This window comes from Telopea speciosissima, chromosome 4 (genome assembly GCF_018873765.1).
Source record: "Telopea speciosissima isolate NSW1024214 ecotype Mountain lineage chromosome 4, Tspe_v1, whole genome shotgun sequence".
Lineage (NCBI taxonomy): Eukaryota > Viridiplantae > Streptophyta > Magnoliopsida > Proteales > Proteaceae > Telopea > Telopea speciosissima.
Window position 1 is genome coordinate 10210201 of NC_057919.1, and position 20730 is coordinate 10230930.

The 20730-nt window shown below is 38.7% G+C and overlaps 1 protein-coding gene across 1 annotated transcript; it reads right to left on the bottom strand.

The window, feature by feature from the left end:
• Window positions 1-4001: 4001 nt before the first annotated feature.
• On the bottom strand, window positions 4002-5506 carry LOC122658447 (aquaporin PIP2-7). The gene is made up of 4 exons (XM_043853417.1): window positions 5110-5506; window positions 4726-5021; window positions 4489-4629; window positions 4002-4401 (listed from the first exon to the last, which is right to left on the bottom strand). The coding sequence occupies exons 1-4, from the start codon at window positions 5387-5389 to the stop codon at window positions 4282-4284; spliced, it is 837 nt and encodes a 278-aa protein (XP_043709352.1). The 5' UTR covers window positions 5390-5506; the 3' UTR covers window positions 4002-4281.
• Between the last annotated feature and the right edge of the window lie 15224 nt (window positions 5507-20730).

The window sequence follows — 20730 nt, forward strand, 5'->3', positions numbered from 1 at the left end:
ATCTGAGAGAGTAAACAAAATCGCAGGGACTTATTGCGTGAGCTATGGCGTACGACACTCTTAAGTCTTAACAACTTCTGACATTTTAAACTTTACAGGACTTAGTTTTGTTAAGTATTTTCTCATGTCTCAACTACTTCGCAACAGCTAGAGTGCGCGCGCGCGCGAGAGAGAGAGAGGATGACGCATGAAATTTGATCACAAGAAGCAGAAGTGAAGCAACACAATTCCTAAATGACCTATTTGCGTTGCTCATATGTAGTCACGAAAAAAAAAAAAAAATGGGAGAACGTTCTGCCGGCAGCGCAGGCTGCATCCGAGCACATGGGTCTGCCACTCAGGGGCAGGGTGCGCCCACCCCTATGTGCCTGAGCGCAGCCTGCACTGCGGCATGGGGAACAGCGCCCCAAAAAAATGTAGGGAAATAGAACACTACCTAGTCGCATTCGTCTCTCAGAATTGTCGCACGAAATGATCACCGTGCACCAGGGATTTCCAAATTTCACCTTTTTGTGGGAGCACGGCAGTTATTTCGTGCGGCCCTACGTCTAGGCACAAGGGCCACTCCGCCATGCATCTCAAGTAACGTCTTCCAAAATTTTATGGGAGAAAGTTCTCTCTTGGAGAGTGTGGCCTACACTAGCACTCCCATGAGTCTATCTCTCTCCACACCATATATATGGAAAGACACCTCTGCCTCCTTGTTTTGAGGAGGAGAGTGATAGACACGAATTTTTCTCCTCTCAGATTCCCTGCCCTATCAGGTTTGCGGGTTCCTCTAATAGGGGGTTGGAAATGACGACTTCACCTCCTGCCCGAACACATTGCCCGAGTGGAAACCTGAGAGGAGAACGATCCGATAGACACATGGAAGACAGAAAACTGATCTTGAAATAACAAGTATGTTTTCATTAAGAATAATTATTGTTGAAAATAAGGTCGTTGACGAATCATTCAAGCTTACGCTTGATAGTACCAATGGTTCTACGGTGGTGGGGCGGTGGAGTGCAAAAGGGTGTGATTGGGTACAATGGTGGTCGATGGGAGCATCAGGCTGCACAGGGGTGGCCCTAGGTTGCAGCGGTGGAGTACACAGTGGAGCGGTGGTTGAAGAAGAAGAAGTAAAAGGACAAATCTGTAATTCTATCATCTCAAAGGTAGAATGGTCATAAAAATCTTAAAAAATTCCTCCCATTAGCAACTAATAGAACTCACTGACGACTAGATTTTTAAGTGTTAAATAGTTTGGAAAGCAGGGTTAGTCTGAGTACTTTTTAGAAACACAAGAGGGAAAGTGTGATTTAGCCATTCAGGGGAGGTCCATGTAATTTATACCCTTTTAGTGAAGCTATTTAAAGATATTGAATCGAAGCTTGATCAAATATATCAATGAAACCTTTGGGAATCTTAATATAATTGATTCAAGTCAAGGAATCCAAGCACAAAGAGAAACAAATAAATTTGTGGTCTAAAATGATTATTGTTAGGTTTCGTTTGATTACATGTGAAATTGAACAGAAGGGAATTGAAATTTTCAAACCTAAAATAGAAAAAATTTCAATTATTAACAAACATGATTGCATAAATTATTTTAATTTCTTATGTATTTAGTAATGATATATTTTTTTATCCCAAAAAAAAAAATTAATGATATATTTTAGATACTTTTCAAATCCAAGGAATTTAGATGCAGGATAAAATAAAATTTAATAATTAAATATGGAATGATATAGGGATAGTGACAACCAAAAGGGATAATTATTACAAAAAAAAATTTGTTAGGTTAGAACTTTTCACTTACCTTGGCTGAAATTTCCCTTACAAGCAAACGGAGCCATATGTTTCTTTCTTCTTTTTTTTTGGGGTGAAACCTATGTTTCTTTCTTTTGTTTTGCATTGTTAAGTCCAATTAAATGGAGAAAGTTCATTATGAGTTGGAGTCCCTCATCTTCATAGTTCACACTAATAGGCTTTATGTCAGACCCAACATGTAACCCATTTCACGAGAACATATTTCAAAACCTTTGTTTTGGCTTCGACTGGAGAGTCCAACCCAATTAATAACAGTTGGGCTTGGATCAAAACGACTGGGGAAGTAGGGGTTGGTTAAGCACACAACCTCGGATTTGGATCCTCCAAAAGCCCTTTTACGTACTGAGCCTGCTGTGAGTATGCTGACGTGGCAGTTGGCCACAACATGCATTACAGCTGGCAAATAAATGCCACCTGTATGCTCCTCTGTCCCATATAATCTTAATCCAAGTCCTAGATAGGGCGAAAAGATTCAAAAGACATAGTTGTAAAAGGTAAAAGCTTGAAATTTATAAATAGGGAAAAAATTGATGAACGATGGGCCAAAAGGTTAAAATCACATGAATTTTTTTTCTGTTAGGTTCTCTGTCCCATCCGGTTGTTCGGTTCCTCTCATAGGGGGGGCGGAAATGACAATTTAACCACACCCGGATAGTGTGTTCTGGCAGGAGATTAGATCGTCATTTTCACCCCCTATAAGAGGAACCGGACAACTGTACCGACAGGGAACATGAGAAGATAATGATCCAAAACCACATCAATCTGCAACATGTCTTTTAGACAAAGGAACTGCATTGTGCCAAAGTTAGTAAAACAACCATTGTTTTTCAATTTTTCAAATCGACATCAATATTAATATATGGTTCAATTAAATGGTTTGATTCTGAGAACGGTTTTATTATTGGTTCTAATTAATATTTCTGAACCCAATTAGGAATGGATCTATTTTTTAAGCCCAATAAAGAAATTTTATACTATTGGGTTTCAACCAAAACATGTACCTTGAGGAATAAAATGGTTTAAAATAATAATTTACAAGGTGTAAATCCCCTATTTATACCAAAAAAAAAAAAGAGTAGAGAATTCGATTTCTAATCTGTTCAAAACCAAACCTGTTATGGTTTGCTTTGGATCGATTTCAGTTTGTAATTCACACCTTCAGTGTAAGTTGGGGGGCCATGCCAGAAGGTGTGAAAATTTATCTTCTTTATATCGCCACCTCTTCGGGCATTTCCAATTGCAGAAGAGAGGGGGAGTGACTTCTCTACTTCCAAGGCGGGCTGTACTTTCGTGTGTCTAACTTTGCCCCATATACAAGGTGGCAAAAAGTACCGCCTTGTCCCTGCCTGTGCACCCTACTCGAGTCGGGGTAAAGCGATATTTTTTGCTCGGCGTCTTGTATGCTGGGCAAAGTTGGGTGTACGAAAATACTGCCCACCTTGAAAGTAGAGGAGTCAAATCCGTGAATTTATTGCATATACGGAAAATACTGAAAGGTCATTAAGAACTATGGATTCCCCTTAAAGTACAGGAGAGAGGTCTATTTCTATTTCCTCAAAACAGTGGTTTTAATCTAATCTATATCTTTAGTTGGAAAATTGGAAAAGATGCTCCAAAAAGCCTACCACTCAACCCCCACCAAACCCTTTTTCCACCCATGTGATAAGGGTGATCGCATGATACCTTATCCTGCATCTTCCTGACACGTGGCGGGTACAGACTGGTGTCTCTTCCCTCACTTCTTTCGTCTCTTCCTTCGCTTTTTCACTCCGAATTGAAAACACACACACACACATGGTGTCGCGCCAGCGTTCCCATGACAGCTTTCCAGAAAGGATAACACAAAGAAAGAAAGAGTCGAAAGGGGAACCAATCACCACCCAGCAGCAACCCACCAGCTCTCTCGGCCACAAGACAAAAGCATCTTCCGGCTTCTCTAGGTGAATGATTCCTCCAATGTCCTAATCGGCAACGATAACATTAAAAATTGGAATAAAAAACTCTGTTTTCCACTTTCGGGAATGTTTCACAGGCAATGGTCATCATCACTGCAATACATTATACATGAGAGAGAGAGAGAGAAGATTCCAGAAAAGAATTCAGAATATAAAGGAAAGGGCAAAGTAAAGGGAAGAGATTGAACATTTCTTCAATTTCAGGGCAAAAGTAAAGGCAAAGTAAAGGGAAGAAACAGATAAATGAAAACGATGCCTCACCATTACTAATAAATAATAATAATACAGCTTTTTCACACAGATAGTATCCTTTTTCTCACCCACCACCCCCAACAAGCAAAGATAAACATAAATTACAGATTAAAAAAAAATGAAGAACTCATCCTCTCTTACACACACTCACACAGACCAAATACAAGACAAATTTGAAAAAAAAAAAAAAAAAAAAAAAAAAAAAACCCACTGATGGGAGTTAGGTAAGTGGGTGGGTATTATGGAAGATGGGTTTCTTCTTTTAGTTGCTAGGGTTACTCCTGAACGATCCCAAAGCTTTAATGGCTGCCGCTCTTAGTATGTACTGGTGGTACGCTGCTGCAGCTAGTGCTCCCACAAATGGTCCAACCCAGAAGATCCACTGCACACCATTTCATCATCAATCAATAAAACTCAAATCTAAAATACTACTTACTAATTAAACCCATAAATTTAAAGATCAACTTACGTGTTCATCCCAGATTTTGTCTTTGTTGTAGATCACTGCAGCTCCAAAGCTCCGAGCTGGGTTGATGCCTGTTCCTGTGATTGGGATGGTGGCCAAGTGCACCATGAAAACTGCGAACCCAATAGGCAAGGGAGCCAACACCTACCCATACCAACACGCCCAGAAAACGTTAAACAAGAATTATCCAGAGAAAGAGCTTGAAGAAGCAACAAAGGATCACAACACAAAGCTACTTACAGGGACATGCGAGTCGCGTGCGCTTCTCTTGGGATCGGTGGCGGAGAAGACGGTGTAGACAAGAACGAAGGTTCCGATGATCTCAGCTCCGACAGCAGTACCCTTTGTGTACCCAGATGCAACTGAGTTGGCACCACCCCCAAACATGTTGTAATCGTGCTTCATGAACGCCTTCACCAGCCCAACTCCGCAAATAGCACCCAAACACTGAGCCACCATGTAGGCCACAGCTCTGATCAGCGAAACCTTCCGTGCCAAGAACAGACCAAACGTCACAGCTGGGTTTATGTGACCACCTGCATTTCACAGAAGCAAAATCACTAACGGAAACCAAAAAAGAAAGGGAAAAAGAGGAGTAACTGAACTCAGAGTAGGAATTCGAACCAGAGATTCCAGCGGTGCAGTAGACAAGGATGAAGATCATGCCACCAAAAGACCAAGCAACACCCAAAAGACCAACGCCATCGCACTGCCCAGACTTCTTGTAACCAATAACGGTAGCTACCGTGATGTAGAGAAAGAGAAGAGTAGCGATGAACTCAGCGATTACGGCTCTGTAGAAGGACCAGAGCTTGATCTCCCCCATGTCGATAAGAGGGGCTGGAGGTGGGTCTGCGTAGTCCTTCCCATGGGCTCCTCCTTCTTCACTCACTTCCTTCGACATCTTTCAAGCAACCTCGCTCTCTGGGTAGATAGATCTCTCTTCGCAACAAAAGCTTCACGAGCCCTTCCTTCTAAGCTGAAACTCGACTGTGCTTCACTACTGAGACCACTCAAAGAATGCAGAGAAAGAAAGCAGGGAATGGGCGAATTTATGGGGCTACAATCCTCGGGACCACTGTGCATGGGACCACTTTAGACTTAAAAACAATTAACATCCTCGTTGGTCCATGTAATTACCAAGGGTATTGCATTTTTTCTTCTTTTCTTTTTTTTCACAAAATTAAAATCAAAATAAATATATTATATAACGGAGTGTTGTTGGCACCGTTTCAATGGGGCCATTCTTATTGCATGAACCAATGAAAGCGTTAGATATCAAAACATGAGTCAATTTTTGGATAAGAGCATGACGATAATAAAGGGTTCCGTTTAGGAGAGAGAAAATACTGATTACTTATAAAAAGGATTAATTAAGACAAAATAAAGTAACTAAGAGAGAGAAAGAGTAGTGGGCCCAAATACAGCGAGACCCATGTGAACGGCTAATCATCTCTTTCTTTTTAAGCCCCCACAGCGTCAAGCAAAGCCTACCTGGCATCCAACAAAACCACGCTTGATTGTTCCAAATTCCAACGGTTAGAATTACGTTGCTTTTCCTCATCAATTCTCTTTCTCTCTCTCACAACGGCAGTTTGATGTTAAAATTACCGAAATATCCTTACATTCGAAACGGCTAGTATGAGAGAGAGGGCAGACATGAAACCCGACCTGTTGTTCTTCAGGTTCAGACAACAGAGACTGTCAGAGACGAAAACCCCAAAATACCCGTCTTTGGGATCTTCGAATCTCGAACCTTCTATGGTTTTTTAAACTCCACCCACAGAAAAAAATAATAATAAAACTTGATCCTTCTTGATTACTTCGTACTTAATTGCGTCTGAATTCCGTTAATTTGGTATCATTGTCTAGAAATTATTCATTAATTATCTAGAAATGTCCATTTTCGTTTTCTCATTAATTATATAGCGTTTGGATTTTGTAGTAGTAGTAGTGGTAGTATTCCTGCTGATGAGTCGTCCTTTTCTTTCTCTTCCTGAGAAGTCACCCTTTCCTTCCTTTCTTTTTAGGTTTCCAAAAAAATGTTAGGCAACAGCAGCCGGTTGACCCAAAAGCAATCGTCATTTCAACCAGGCCAGTAATCAAGATATGCCGAATTTGAAAATTAAAAGCTTTGTTTGGTTGCATACTGAAAATAGACTATGGGTTTAAAACGCATTACAAATGAGAAAATATAGAAGAAGTGGATTTCATAATACGTTAACCTAAAGAGAAAGAAAAAGGCAATTAAAAGAATAAATCAAATTCTAAATACATCTATAGAGGTGTTAATTAAACTAAAAATTTTGAATTTTGTGTTTAGATCGACTCATTCTAACCCAAAATCAACTCAAAAGAACCTAATTAATCATATTTTAGTTCCACTTTATATCGGTTGACATTTCCAACTCCACAAATTAATGATGTGAGAATTAACCTCTTAATTGTTAACACCCCCCCCCCCCAAAAAAAAGATTTAATATTATTTTACATTTTTTTGTTTTTTGATTTCATAGAAAAATAAATTATACTAGAATGGATTATGTCAGGGTTTTTATTTTTGTAGTAAAAAAATTATGTCGGATTATGAGGTGCAATAAAATAGTATCATAAATAGAAAAACAACAAAAGTATTTTATTTTGTGACTGGAAGAACCTTTTCTCAAAAATCTTTTATTTTGTATCCACTCTATTGAATGGGATTCCAATGCCAATATCCCTTAAGATGTGTTTGATGGGATGGGTTGATGAGGTTATCAAAACCCATATACTTCAGTACAAAGTCAAGCTTGATAGAGAAAAAACCACAACACTTCTAAGCAATGCTATGCCAAGTTGGATGATGTTACCTCTATTAACTATCAATCAATTCAACCGTGGCCAATCTCAAATACTTAAGAGATCAATATTAAAAATCTTGCTTCACCTAGCATTCAAATGAGATCCCCATCAAAAGTTCGTACAACTTGTGAATGACTAGTTGTCACTACTTTTTGACTTTTCTTTTCCCTCTATCCTTTCAAGACATAAAGGTCAGTTTTAAACCCTATCTTTCACCAAAAAAGTTTAACCATATTGATATTGGTGCATTGGTTGATATTGATTATACCTAACCAAACCATCTCAATAAAATGTTACTTTTTACCTCCCCCATCTACTATAGTATTACTATTTAATTTATGGGAGAGGATTCTCTAAGCAAATGATTAATGCACTAATGAGGTGGGATGGAATGGTTTCTTATTTCGTACTTCAGAAGACAACAAAATCAGTTCATGTGACGTGAAGAGAAAGAGAGAGTACACATGCACTCATCATCGGTTTTGGTTGAATGCATTCATCATGGACCATCGAAAAAACTATATCAACTTCATCCCCTCAAGTCTAACTAGGTGTGCAATAACTTTTAATATCTCTCCCAACATTTACAAATCTACATTCAAAAAAAAAAAAAAAAAAGGTTAATTGATCATCCTTATTAAAAGAATGAAAAAGGTTCAATGAGCAAGTGGGGTAGGGTACACTAGTATCTGTGTCTATTTCTTTCATCTTCGTATGAAAATGACCTTACTACTCTTCAATGTACAATACCGTTTTACAGTATTTCATTGTTGCGCTCTACTATCCCACATGCTTAGAGAATCCTCTCCCTTAAAAAAACTAATGGACTAGAAATATATGTCTTTTGGGCTCCTTTCATAGTGTACTAAGTCAAATGGTTCCAAAGGCAGAGAAAGCCAAGATGCTCCACTTCTTTAACGGGAAAGTCCTTCATCTATGACAAACAAACCGGAGGACCTGACAAATCTTTCTTTTTGTATGGACATCCATATTGCAATTTGGAAGAAGCTAATAGAGATTTGAAGAGACGAAATATAATTTACCTTTAGGTTTTTTTTTTTTACCCTAATGATTTGGTTAATTCAATAGTTAATTGAAATTATCAGTTTGATCTCTTCTTTTCTATCTACCCACTAGGCAAATTATGCGACACAAAATAAAGAATGGTTGAAAGATTGATATTCTTCATCAATGGTGATCCGTCACGGTCAGACCACAAAGCAAACCAAATTTCAGCCTATTATGTGCCATTCTCTTTCATTTCCTGTTTTGGGAAGAATCCACCGTTGTAACCACCGCTTGCCAGTTGCTAATTCCATGCCGCATCTCTCTCTCTCTCTCCCTCGCTTGCTTTTAATACCAGAATCATTGGACATAAATGGGTTTTTTTTTTTTTTTTTTGGTAGAAAAATGGGCTTATAATTGCTCACAAAGAAAACAACAGTGCGGTGCATAATTGGTTACCACACCATTTACTTTTTTTTATTTTGTTTGCTTTTCTCTTTTTCTCTTTTTCTCATTTTCTCTTTTTCTCATTGTTCCCTTTCTATTTGACAAGTTGCCTCTAGTTATTTGTTCTTAGGGAGAGGGTTCCCTTCGGTGCTGTTGTGCAGTTTCGGGCGAAGAAATGTTATAAAATAAAAACTTTGTCAAATAGGGTGTTTCGGGGAATCGTTATCCTCTCTTGTAACTGCACGGTGTTGTATTACATCGTGCAGCACAGCAGAGGTCATACGGTACAACAGGCCTCACATAGTGCACATGATTTTTGTAGTTGTTGCATGATACAGTACAGCACCGTGTAGTTACTGCATTGGATAAAAATTCATGTTTCAGGTGGGGACATGCAGTTTCGGCCTAGACATTGGCCTCGTGGGATCTTTTTCCTTTGTTTTTACCATATGGCGGAATGATTTGATAACTATGACTATTGGATGGATGGACAATTGGACAGGTCGGATAAACAATTTGTCAAATTCAATCATATATCGGTCATCCTCATGCACACCTATAGCACTCCAACCACTTGTCCACCTTCACATAAGTCTAGATTTTCAAAGTTATATTTTGTCATTTGACAAACTCAATTTGAACAGAAAATTGACATGTGAATAAGGGATCTCAAGGTCTACATGCCCACAAAATATGACCCTAGTATGGCATTGTGTATATGATATACTTCACTGTCTTCACCCTAATGTGGATCATTTAGATATGTTGGGAATGATCTCAATTCTCAATTGAGGTGTATAATTTTAGCACCGTATCCAATAAAACCCTATCATATATTGACATGTATTCATCCTTATACATGTCCATGCACGCTTACTTACTCTGACAACTATTAGATCTCTTATGATTGTTCTTGGGATTGTTTAAATGACACATATATAGAACATGTAATCTATTTTTGATTGTCCCGTGTCTTAATCCTGAAAATTATTTAAGATTAGGAAAGAAAAGTGTTTTCAAAATATTTTAAAAGTGTCTTATTATTATTTTATTATCAAAGGTTGTCATTGTTTTGGATATTTTTCGATTATGCATATAAAATCCCAGGATTTATATTTCTTGAAAAAAATTGTGATGTACTAAAAGAATATAAAAAGTAAAATTACAAATTATTTGACACCTTTAAGGATGTCAATAAGAAATTCCCATTTTTCCAATGCTTTGTTGTTTCACTCCATAAACTCTGTTTCTTGTACCTAAAAAAAAAAAAAAAAATTTGTTTCAATATCTTTCCAAACAATTTTAGTCCCATCGAAGGTTATGTCTATCCTAGTACTTTATTACACATGTTCTGGATAGAAACTTGACCCCTTTTTTTATTAAGAAAAAAAAGAAAAAGAATGAGATCGTGATCCTCTGATGCCCGTGCAGCCAACATGCAGCCTCACACAGGCAAGGCATAGATCCCACCCAGGTAGGGTGCTCGTGTAGTGGGTAGGACGGTCATTTTGCCCCTGCCTGTGTGAAGCTACACGGGCAGACGGCAGCAGAGGATCCAAATCCAAAAGAATATTGTCTAGTTGTGTGTAGCCTACCCCAGACAGAGTCCACCTAAAATAACCACTCTGCCCTCCTACAAAATAAAAAAAATCCCCCTAATCAATACCCCTTTGTGCATTTCCATTGGTCCCGCGTTGATGCAAGGTTCACGCAGCTTGGGAGTGACCCCTTACCCTTAAGAAAAATAAAAGTAATCTAATCTTCAATTGAAGCAAGGTAGTAAGAAGTAACTAATGTCATCCAAAAAAATAAAAAAAGAGAAAAAACCCTCTTTGGGGAGCGACCATGCTGCACCCAAATACAGAGGAGGCAAAATGACAACTTCACCCCCATGAATGGCACAATTGCCACCCTCATACTTCTTTTACACGCAGTCCCAAAAACATTTTCCCAAAAAATATATAGTAACTAATGAAATGAGTACCAGGTTTACGCTCCCCCCTTAAAAAAATGGAATATGCTAAATTAAAGTAATAAAAAAATTATTGTTCTTTTGTTTCAAGGTGAATGTACCACTAATTGTATACTTATCATTTGTACTTTTTAATGACATTGATATATCAAATGGAGATTTCTCTTTACCTATCAAACAAGTGTTTGAGATCGGGGATGAGTTTCTAGCTTATTGGCGACAGCTAGCTAGCAAAGGTCTAGTATAACTCCAGGAGAGGTCGAGTGTTCGACCCTCCCTACCCTCCCCCACCCCCCAAAAAAAAACTGTCTAATTAATAGTTGTAAGGGAAGTAGTTTTCTGTCCAAGAGTGTAGCCTACGTCAACAGGATCTTTATCACCCTCAGTAATATTAGGGGCAATAATTTTCCACGTCGGCATTCCCATGTGTCTAGCCCCACCGTGCACACATGGGCGGTGCTGCACCACACGATGCGCATAGCACCCCCAGTAGTACTAGGTGCGATAATTTTCCACATCAACATTCCCATGTATCTATCTCTCTCCAAAAAAGATGCACATGCTTAATCAAAGTGTGGAAGTGATTCGATGTAGTTGTGTTGCGGTGTTCCTCCATACTCCAGCATGGTAAATGTTGCCAACCAATGGTTGATGCCAAGGAATCAGCTACATTCTTCTCGTCTGGATTCTCTCCCTTCCTCTCCTTGAGTTCGGCTCAAGTTTACATAGGAGAATCATCTTGTACGCCCCTGAGCCGACCTAATGCCTCCCCCTCCCCCTCCCCCCCCCCCCCTTCTTCTTCCCTCTTTGATCCTCTGGTTCTTAATGATTCCACATGCCTTCCACAGGTTGGCTCAGGGCGTATGAGAATGTTCTCGTACGTGAATCTGAGTTAGCCTCCCTCTTTCTTCCCTCTCCGATCCTCTGGTTCTCCTATGCTTCTATATGCCTCGCTCTGTGGTGCTTACTCTCTCAGTACATATACTTCTGTCTTTAATAATTAAATAAAACCAACAGCCTTTTGCTTGGGTACTGGTTCTTGGCATCACCTCACAAGTCACAAGAGACTGCTCACGTTCGAATTCTGTGGCACACATAAAAAAGGAGTTCGTTTGAGTCACTCTCATGCATATCCAGCCGCAATGTAATGGGAGTATGGGACCCAAAAGCAGTGGTTTAAAAATTGGATCTGATCCGCTGATCTGGTCCAATCTGGATCGGAAATGATATAGGCCAATCTTAATTATGATCCATATCCTTTTCAGATAATTTATGGGTAAGAGAATACCACTTGATTGTACAGTGCATTTCACCTCTACGCCGGTGTTTCCTGAGACGGATGTAACAGTCCATTCATGTGACCTTGTGGCAAGGCCCTGTTAATTAAAACGCGTTTAAAAATCCGTTTCTATACTTATATATGAATTTTATTCAACTTCGATATCCAAGAGTCTCCGGACCACACGATTACCAATATGACCACGTGAACAATATGTGGCTCCAGTTGGCTGAGAAAATGATAGAGATTATCTAAGTGGACCCAGACTGGAGTCCTGGCACCGCTAAAACTGGGCCCGACCTGTCCTTGGCCTTTTTATCTTTTTTTGTACTACATTCAACTGGAATTCTGGAAAGAAAACTCTTATTTCATTTCCGCAGACACAAACAATTTTCAGAAAGAAAGTTACGGGGAAAGCGAACTCTAGAAATTTCTAAATTCATATTCGGGAACAATCAAACTTAGTCTTAAAGAAATCTCCTTTGTTATTCTGAGTTCACCAACTGCACAAGCGACACGTATACCAACGCATCCAAGGGTGAGTAGGGGAGATGCTTCAAGTTCCAGAATCCACCAGTCTTCTTCTAAGTTCTAATCGTTGAGAGGACTGTTTCTACCCGTCTTTCGGCTGCAAGACTGCAACGGTCATATTCTAATGAGGTGGAAATTGTTAGAAATTTTGTGGGTGGGGAGACGGGGATCCACGGATTCTTATCACCTCCAGTTTCCATCCCCCAGTTTTTTCCCCAGTTTCAGTCTCAAAAGATGACACGTGTCATATAAAAATCCAACCGTCCATTTTGAATTTTGGAAGTTAACCTTGGTTAACCCTAACCAAGGTCAAACCGAGAATGAGATTATGATGTTTCCCGCCCTTGTTTCGCAAAACTCATCCTCTGCCACTGATACCTCTCAAGAATATTCACGGTGACCAGCGTCGGCGATAAAGAAGACAGGTTCTGTTCTCACGGCGTCGGCGTCGACAACGGCAACTGTTAGGGTTATCTTCTCCCTACCGCTCTCACAGACCATGCGATGGTGAGAGAAGGGACTGGGGATAAAAATCTTCTCGCTTCCCCTGCTCTGAATCCTTAGGCGACAAAGGAAGACAGACTCCTCCTCTGAGATCCCCTTGCACATCTGTGTCTCTGTTCCAGCCGACGGCGGAAGGAAATACTGTCGGTTCATGCTCTGCATCCTTAGGCTACGGCGACAAAGGAGAAACCACAGGAAATGACTCCCTTGAAGGTACTCCATCTGTATATTGTGTTTGAACTATGCCTAATATTGAAGGATAGTGGTAGTCCTTGGTCCTTTGATCAAAAACTGCAAAAGATTCTTTGTGCGGAAGTATTAAACTTTTGACACCATCTGTTCGTATAAAGTTGTGGTTGAATGAATCCAAACAAAAGTTCCAAACTACATAATTCATATAGAGTAGTAGTCCTCGATCCCCAACCCAATGACCTTTAATGGTCTTCCCACGGTTCCACCACCACGTTCCATGGTTCCCACTTTCACCACCACCATTGTCATCTTCAATCATCTTCTACATATTGTGAGTTTGAGATGTATTTGGGCTAAGCTAATGGCTATAGCTTCTCCAAAATAGTCCCATGTACATAATATCATCATCCATTAATAGTGAGCATGGGCAGTACTGAGTAGTTTTGGTTATCCATCTGTGTCCTTGTGACCGAATCTGGCTAGATCTAATATACCTTAACTACAGATTAATGAGCATCAGATGAAAAAAAAATTAAAAAAAAATTAAAACCAACTTAACTCATCAACTGATCTGATCATCAAATGCAGAGAGACCCCACAGCACATTTCAAGAATCAACACCTCTTTCTCCTCAACCTACCCCCAAAGTATACAAAAAAAGTCAGATGGGTTTATTGTTTATGGTCTATCTCAAATTTTCAATCATCATAGCGGGATTCTTGCTAATTGCCACTGCAATTTTAATGGGTCATGGCCTCTCATAGATGGGTGTCTGTCCTTGCCTTTGTTTAAAGGTTTTTAATTTACTGTCCTACAATGTCATTCCTCCTTAGGATCAGCAATCCAGCTCTCATCATCCATTGCTTAAGATTGAGTACTATGTCTCAATTGCTTTATAATTTGCTCTGTGAATGAATTCTCTGTAGCTAATAGCAAAGGCTAAAGGGGGAGGAGTGGATGGTTTTTTCAACTCTAAGTCCCTCAACTCTTACAACAAACTACTTGATTGCTTCAGTTGTGATGCATCTTTTGAATTAAAGATAACCCACTTCAAGACTCCATCCATCTGTCCATTGCTTTTAATTTCTTCCCAACTCTTCAGTCTTCACTTTAGTCTTCCCCACAACCTTTCTTTTCTCAGTGCTCAGTTATCATCACTCCCTTTTTCAGTTTCTCTATTAATCTTTGAGTTCATTAAAGGTTCTGATCTTTTGAAAGTAATTAAAATCCTTTAATTTTTTTGTTTGTTTTTCTTGCTTCTCAATGCTGAATCCTCTTGATTCTTCTTTCACAGGATTTCTTCAAAAATGTAACTTTGAAGATGGGCCAAAGCCAACGAACCTGAATATGGTGTTCATGCAGTAAGGCTTGGCAATGAGGACTTACTGTTTTCTATTTGAAAGGCTTAGAATGGCCGAGAGCCAAATGGGGGAGAGGGGGTGGCGGTCATTTTTAGTGTTGCAAGGGCCCCGAGGACTTACTGTTTTATATTTGGGAGGCTTAGAGTGCCTCTTCCAATTTAGCCATTGTATGATGCAACTGTTTTTTTACATTACAGTAAGGCTACGAAAGGAACTTTGAATGATACAGTTGTTATTTTTTAATTGATTTTTTTGGGTAGTGAAATCTTTGTCTTTTGGATAGAAATCAAAAGCATCAAATAGGAGATGAACCTGCAAGTTGCCAAAATACATTGAATGTTAGGAGCTCCAAATTTGAGCAGATATGTATAAGGTTATTATAAATCAAATTCTAGATCATACCCAGCTGAGTCATGAAAATCTAAGGTGTACCCAATCTTGTTCCATGACATGTAACAGTTTCTCACTTTCTCACTCTAAACAGAGTGCATTCAAGATGTTTACTTCTTAGAGTCCAAAATAAATATGATTATCAACTTTTTTGGAACGATTTAGAAGTTTCTCTTCACATGCAAAATACCATTTTTTATGACCAGGAAATTGTTGAAAGTGAAGCTTTGCTAATACCTCACCCAATTTAATCCCCCTTTTTAATCCTATTTTTTCATTTGCTTTTCATAGTGTCTATTGTTTATCCAGAGCAAATGACATATATGTGTACTTTTCTTATTGGAAAAAATGATCCATGAAACCTTGAGCTTGATACTTAAAACGAAAATCATTAAACCCTTTGATGCCTCTTCATCTTTAGAGTTTATATACTTTATACCCCAATAAAGGCAACCCCCCCCCCCCCTACAAACAAAAATCTCTTGGCTGACACATAATGGAATTTGCCCAATGAGATAAAAAAACATTTTAAAAATTCATGGAACACATGAGAGAGATTATAATAAATTTGACACATGATCAATCTAGGTCATTTCAAATATATTCATACATCTGAATTACCACATCATCCTTCAATGGGGGCACAACTAGGTGTAAAATTCAAGTATAATTATATTGTCTAAACAGATCAAAAAACCTTTTTACCAAAAAGGAAACTTGGGACCTAAACCCCTCCCCCAAAAGTGAATTTGGAATGTACCCACTTTTAATGTGGTAGAAATTATGTACAGTAAACAGATAAAAAAAAAACCTTTTACCAAAAAGGAAACCTAGGACCTAAACCCCTCCTCCCAAAATGAACTGGGACCTCAACAAGGCCATTGATTTCCCATGATGGGTACTGAGTGTTTCTCCTTGATGACTGTTTTGTTCATGAGCCTGCTCATGAAGCAATTAAACACGAGATAAGAATGTCTCAAAATTAATACCCTATCTCAAGCACATCATTAAACTAATAAAGCAATACCTCGAGCTGTGGAGGTCTGGGAAGAACATATAGTATGCATAGACTGCTCAAGTGACCCCCGTGGATCGTAACATAGCAGACAAGAGATTAATCTTAAAAATGATTCAGAGATGCAAAAATACAAGAACCAACATGAGTTGAAATTACCATAATGGGATCCATGTAATCGTGGTTGATTTCACTTTCTCGAGTTCCATCCAATTGATTCAAATGTACTACATTGCATGGTGTAAGGGCTGGTAGAGAGGTACTAGTTGTGTTTGGCCCATTTTTCTTTTTCTTATTCTTATTGCCTTTTGTTTCCAAACATGATTTTTTCGTTTACTTGATCCACAACCCTTCTTCTTCTCTTTCTTTTTAAGCCCTTTTGCAATGTTCAGATTAGGCTCTTCAGTTGACTCATCTTGATGTGCCCTTGTGTCATGATTTTCAAGACTGTGTAATTGTTTACACAAATCACTAGCAACATTGTTCACCAATGCAAATCCCTCTTTTGAATTGGATGCTTGTGATGCAATCTTTACTAGTTTATGACAAAGAATTCTATATCTTTGTGCGAGTTCAAATTTACATCTTCTTCAACTTGTGTTCCCTTGCTATCTTCCACTACAATGCTTCTTGCCGCACGTGTCCATCTACTCAAAATATATGCTTCAGGAATAGACTTCATATCCAACCTATCCATTATCTTCAAAGCATGACAACATAGGATGCCAAATGTCTCAAATTTCTTACACTACATTCAATAATGGACTTGGATGGATCACACTCAACCTTAAATGTCATATCTGAATCAAGAATACCAATAGCATATTTATGCAAGCTATTACTTTCATCCTTCTGTATTATGTAGCAAGAACCAACCCGTACATTCTCATTATGAAATAATCCAAAGATTAACGGAGTGTAGACTTCGATGCATGTATCATAATGGGTGTTTGGGGAAAAGAGTTCCTTGGGAGCTTATTTCTTGCATCAAATTCAGCCTTCAATTCATTAGCACGCTTATCATTGACTACTCTTTCAAAATGCTTAAAAACTCGTATAATGTCTAAAGTAGACTTTGTATAATCCTTCAAGTCAAGCATTTACACTTTCACTTAGCCGAGTACTCCGCATACCTCCCGTAAATGTATTCTTCATATAGCATTTGGCCCACTTGTGTTTAAGTACATAAATACGATCTAACCATGATCCATTTTCAACCCGACATCGACTCCTCAATTGTTCCCATGCAGTCTCAAATTGTACTTCTTCATCATAATGATATATACATCTCTTAAGATCCGATAGAAAGCTTGATCCGTCCTTCATTAAGTGACCTAGATGCTTAATCCCATTTTGCATTAAATGCCAAGTACACAAACCATGCCATGTTCCAGAAAAACCTCCAAAATTGCCTTTGCCATGGCAAAGATCTTGGTCTCTGTAAATAATGTTACCGGATGCTTTTGCCCATGACTTTCCAAGAAAGCATCAAACAACCATTTAAAGGATTCAGCCGTCTCATCATATAAAAGGGCTGCCCCAAATATAACAACTCCTCTATGATGGTTAAATCCAGAAAACATACCAAAAGGCCTATGCTCCTTGTTTGTACAAAATGTTGTATCAAAAGTCATAACATCACCAAAAAGTGCATAATCTATTAGCATTCTCGCATCAGCCCAAAAATATTTGTTATCTTCTCATCTATATCCAATCAGTAGCTCGTAGGTAAAAGAGGGATTCAGATCGCTTTGTTTTTCAAAGCATCAGAACAAACTCCCGCTTCACCAGGACGTAGGTCACGCCGACGCACTTGGAGATAATTGTAATGATCCACCGGTGTATAACCAAGGTTCGTCTACCACTCGCCTGTTTACTCATGTACTCAAACATAGCCTTAGTTTTAATTCCGAATCATCTCCCAAGTCAATTTCAATGGCATGTATGTCTGAAACTTTCCGTTGTGACCGCATCATGTGAGTAGTAGATGATATATGAAGCTCATGATTATGATTTTCAATGAGATCATGGCATTGATACTTCCCATTTTCCAACATCTTTATTCCCATATGAGCAGACAATCGGATCTTGTTTCACTCGAAGAATATTTATTCTTACATGAGCACGATTGTCTACTTTCCGATTCCCTTGTTTATTACATACAAATCTCCTTGAAGTAATGATTGACCTATCTTTTTGCTCCTATTTGCATACTCTCTCCGACACTAAAACCCAATACTCCTCCATAACTATTATAGAATTCAAATGCCTCATTCTCAGTAATTAAACTGCATACCAATCTTAGGCTTATTCTCATCATCTAGACCTATGTCGTTATCCGGTGTATCTATTGGAATATCCATAGCCCACCTGAACAATATGTGGCCCAACAATAAAGTCAAAACTAAAGTATTATTGAACAACTATACAACTAAAAACGAAAAAACATACATTAAATAACTAACAACTTTGAAGCAGATAAAAAAAAAATACAGTGGTTAATGAACTTCAATATATTTCTGCATGATTTTGATCTATAAACACATGCAAATATCTGTCCTAATTCAAAATACATGAAAAATAGATAGGTAGGAAGATGGCTGGTCCAATTTCAGGTTAATAATGAATCACCGTGATATGAACATAATAAATATTGCTCCATCTCCTGTGAATCGAGAGGATATAAAATCATTATCACTTTCCGAACTCTCCAATTAAGTTACACTACTCATAATTCCTTAAATTAGAGCTTGATGCTTTATTACTTCGGTTTAAAGTTTTTTGCTTTAGTTAGAGAATAGAAAAGGCTTATACAAGAAGAAAAAAGAAAGAAAGTGAAAAGAAACTCAAAAGAAAAACACTAAGAAGAAGAAAGTCCATGAATTTTTCTCATTGCAGTAAAAATGTACTCATCACATTTGGCCAATAGTATAAGTAAAATCTCAAACTGAAAACCCCTGAATTTGTTCCAATAAAGCTCATAAAATGAAGGGACAAAGCATAATAACAAAATTGCTTACAGATTATAGTTCTATTGGGAACTATAACAATAACAATATGTACCAAACCAAACTCTATCTTGGGTTAAGGTCTGAGATCAAACTTCACTAATAACAATATGTACCAAACCAAAGTTGGGAAAATACGGCCTTCTAACATTCATGATCAAGGTTAATGAAGACTTAAATTTCAAGAGTGGCATGTGTGTTGAGAGCTTGATCTCTTTTCACATGGACTCATCCATGTGCTGTTACATGGTAACATTCACTAGCCTTCAGAATCTTAGGTTTACCCTGTGTAATTATATCAAATCATAATTTCTGACCCCAACACCAACACCAACACAACTAGTGGCAGGGTTTCTTCTCCTGTAGGGTCAAGTTGATTGAAAAAATTAACAACATTATTCAAGACACGTATTTGGGTTTCTCCCAGAATTCGGTTTGTGTAATAGTAATAGCAAAAGAGAAAAGTTGAAGCTGCTTGGTTGAAGAAAATGATATCTTATCAAACAATGAGATGTAAAACCCACACGCTCTACAAGAAAAACTCATCCACTTTTTTCTACAGTGCCCAGAGGAGATGGTATTTTTAATGAACAGAAGCAATCGATGATGGAAGAAAAACAAAACGAACCTCGCTATTGGAGAAAACCATTAGAACAGGGCCACGACGGTGTTTCCTTTCCCAATCGATTAGAACAGATTACAGAGGTGTGAAAGAGGCATCGAAGTCTCTCTTCACTTCATTTGTTGTCGCTGTTCGTGGGTATCTCCGATTTCACCGTCGCAGGTCTCGCGCAGTAGGAGTGGGTAGAAATAGCCTCCTTTGCGATGCTCGCCGTGAATGACCCTATCTTCTTCATCTCCCGACGCCGATCACCGTGGAGATTCGTGAGAGGGGATCACAAGTAACCCGAGACAGAGGCGGAAACACTTATTTTTGGGTAGAACAGGAGTCCCTTCTCTCACCATCGCATGGTCGTGAGAGCGGTAGGGAGAAGATAACCCTAACGATTGCCGTTGTCGACGCCGACGCCGTGAGAACAGAACTGTCTTCTTTATCGCCGACGCGGTCACCGTGAATATTCGTGAGAGGTATCGGTGGCAGAGGATGAGTTTTGCGAAACAAGGGCGGGAAACATCATAATCTCATTCTCGGTTTGACCTTGGTTAGGGTTAACCAAGGTTAACTTCCAAAATTCAAAATGGACGGTTGGATTTTTATATGACACGTGTCATCTTTTGAGACTGAAACTGGGAAAAAAACTGGGGGATGGAAACTGGAGGTGATAAGAATCCGGGATCCACATCCTCTGCTTCCAAAGGGGTACTTCCATCCTACTTCTATGAGTTCTTATTGTGCCACCTGGCCTAACCAGTATTCAACGGTTGATATTAAAAATTTTCAAAATAATTTTAAAACTATGAGAGATAAGTTTGAACCAACTTAAACCCTAAAACTTGATCGGTTCAATCTCATCAAATCAAACCCATTTCACTCAATACAAACCCATCAACACTCATCTCTAGGTTTGGATTCAAATCGTTTAGGAGAAAACCAAAATCCCCAAATCGATTGCACAACCTCTCCCTCGAACTGACCTTCTTCTCTTCTTCCGAAAACTCAGAGCAAGACCATGGCACAGAGGAGCTGAATCCCTCCATCGATCCCTTCTTCTCTACTTCTACTAAACTGATCGAAAATG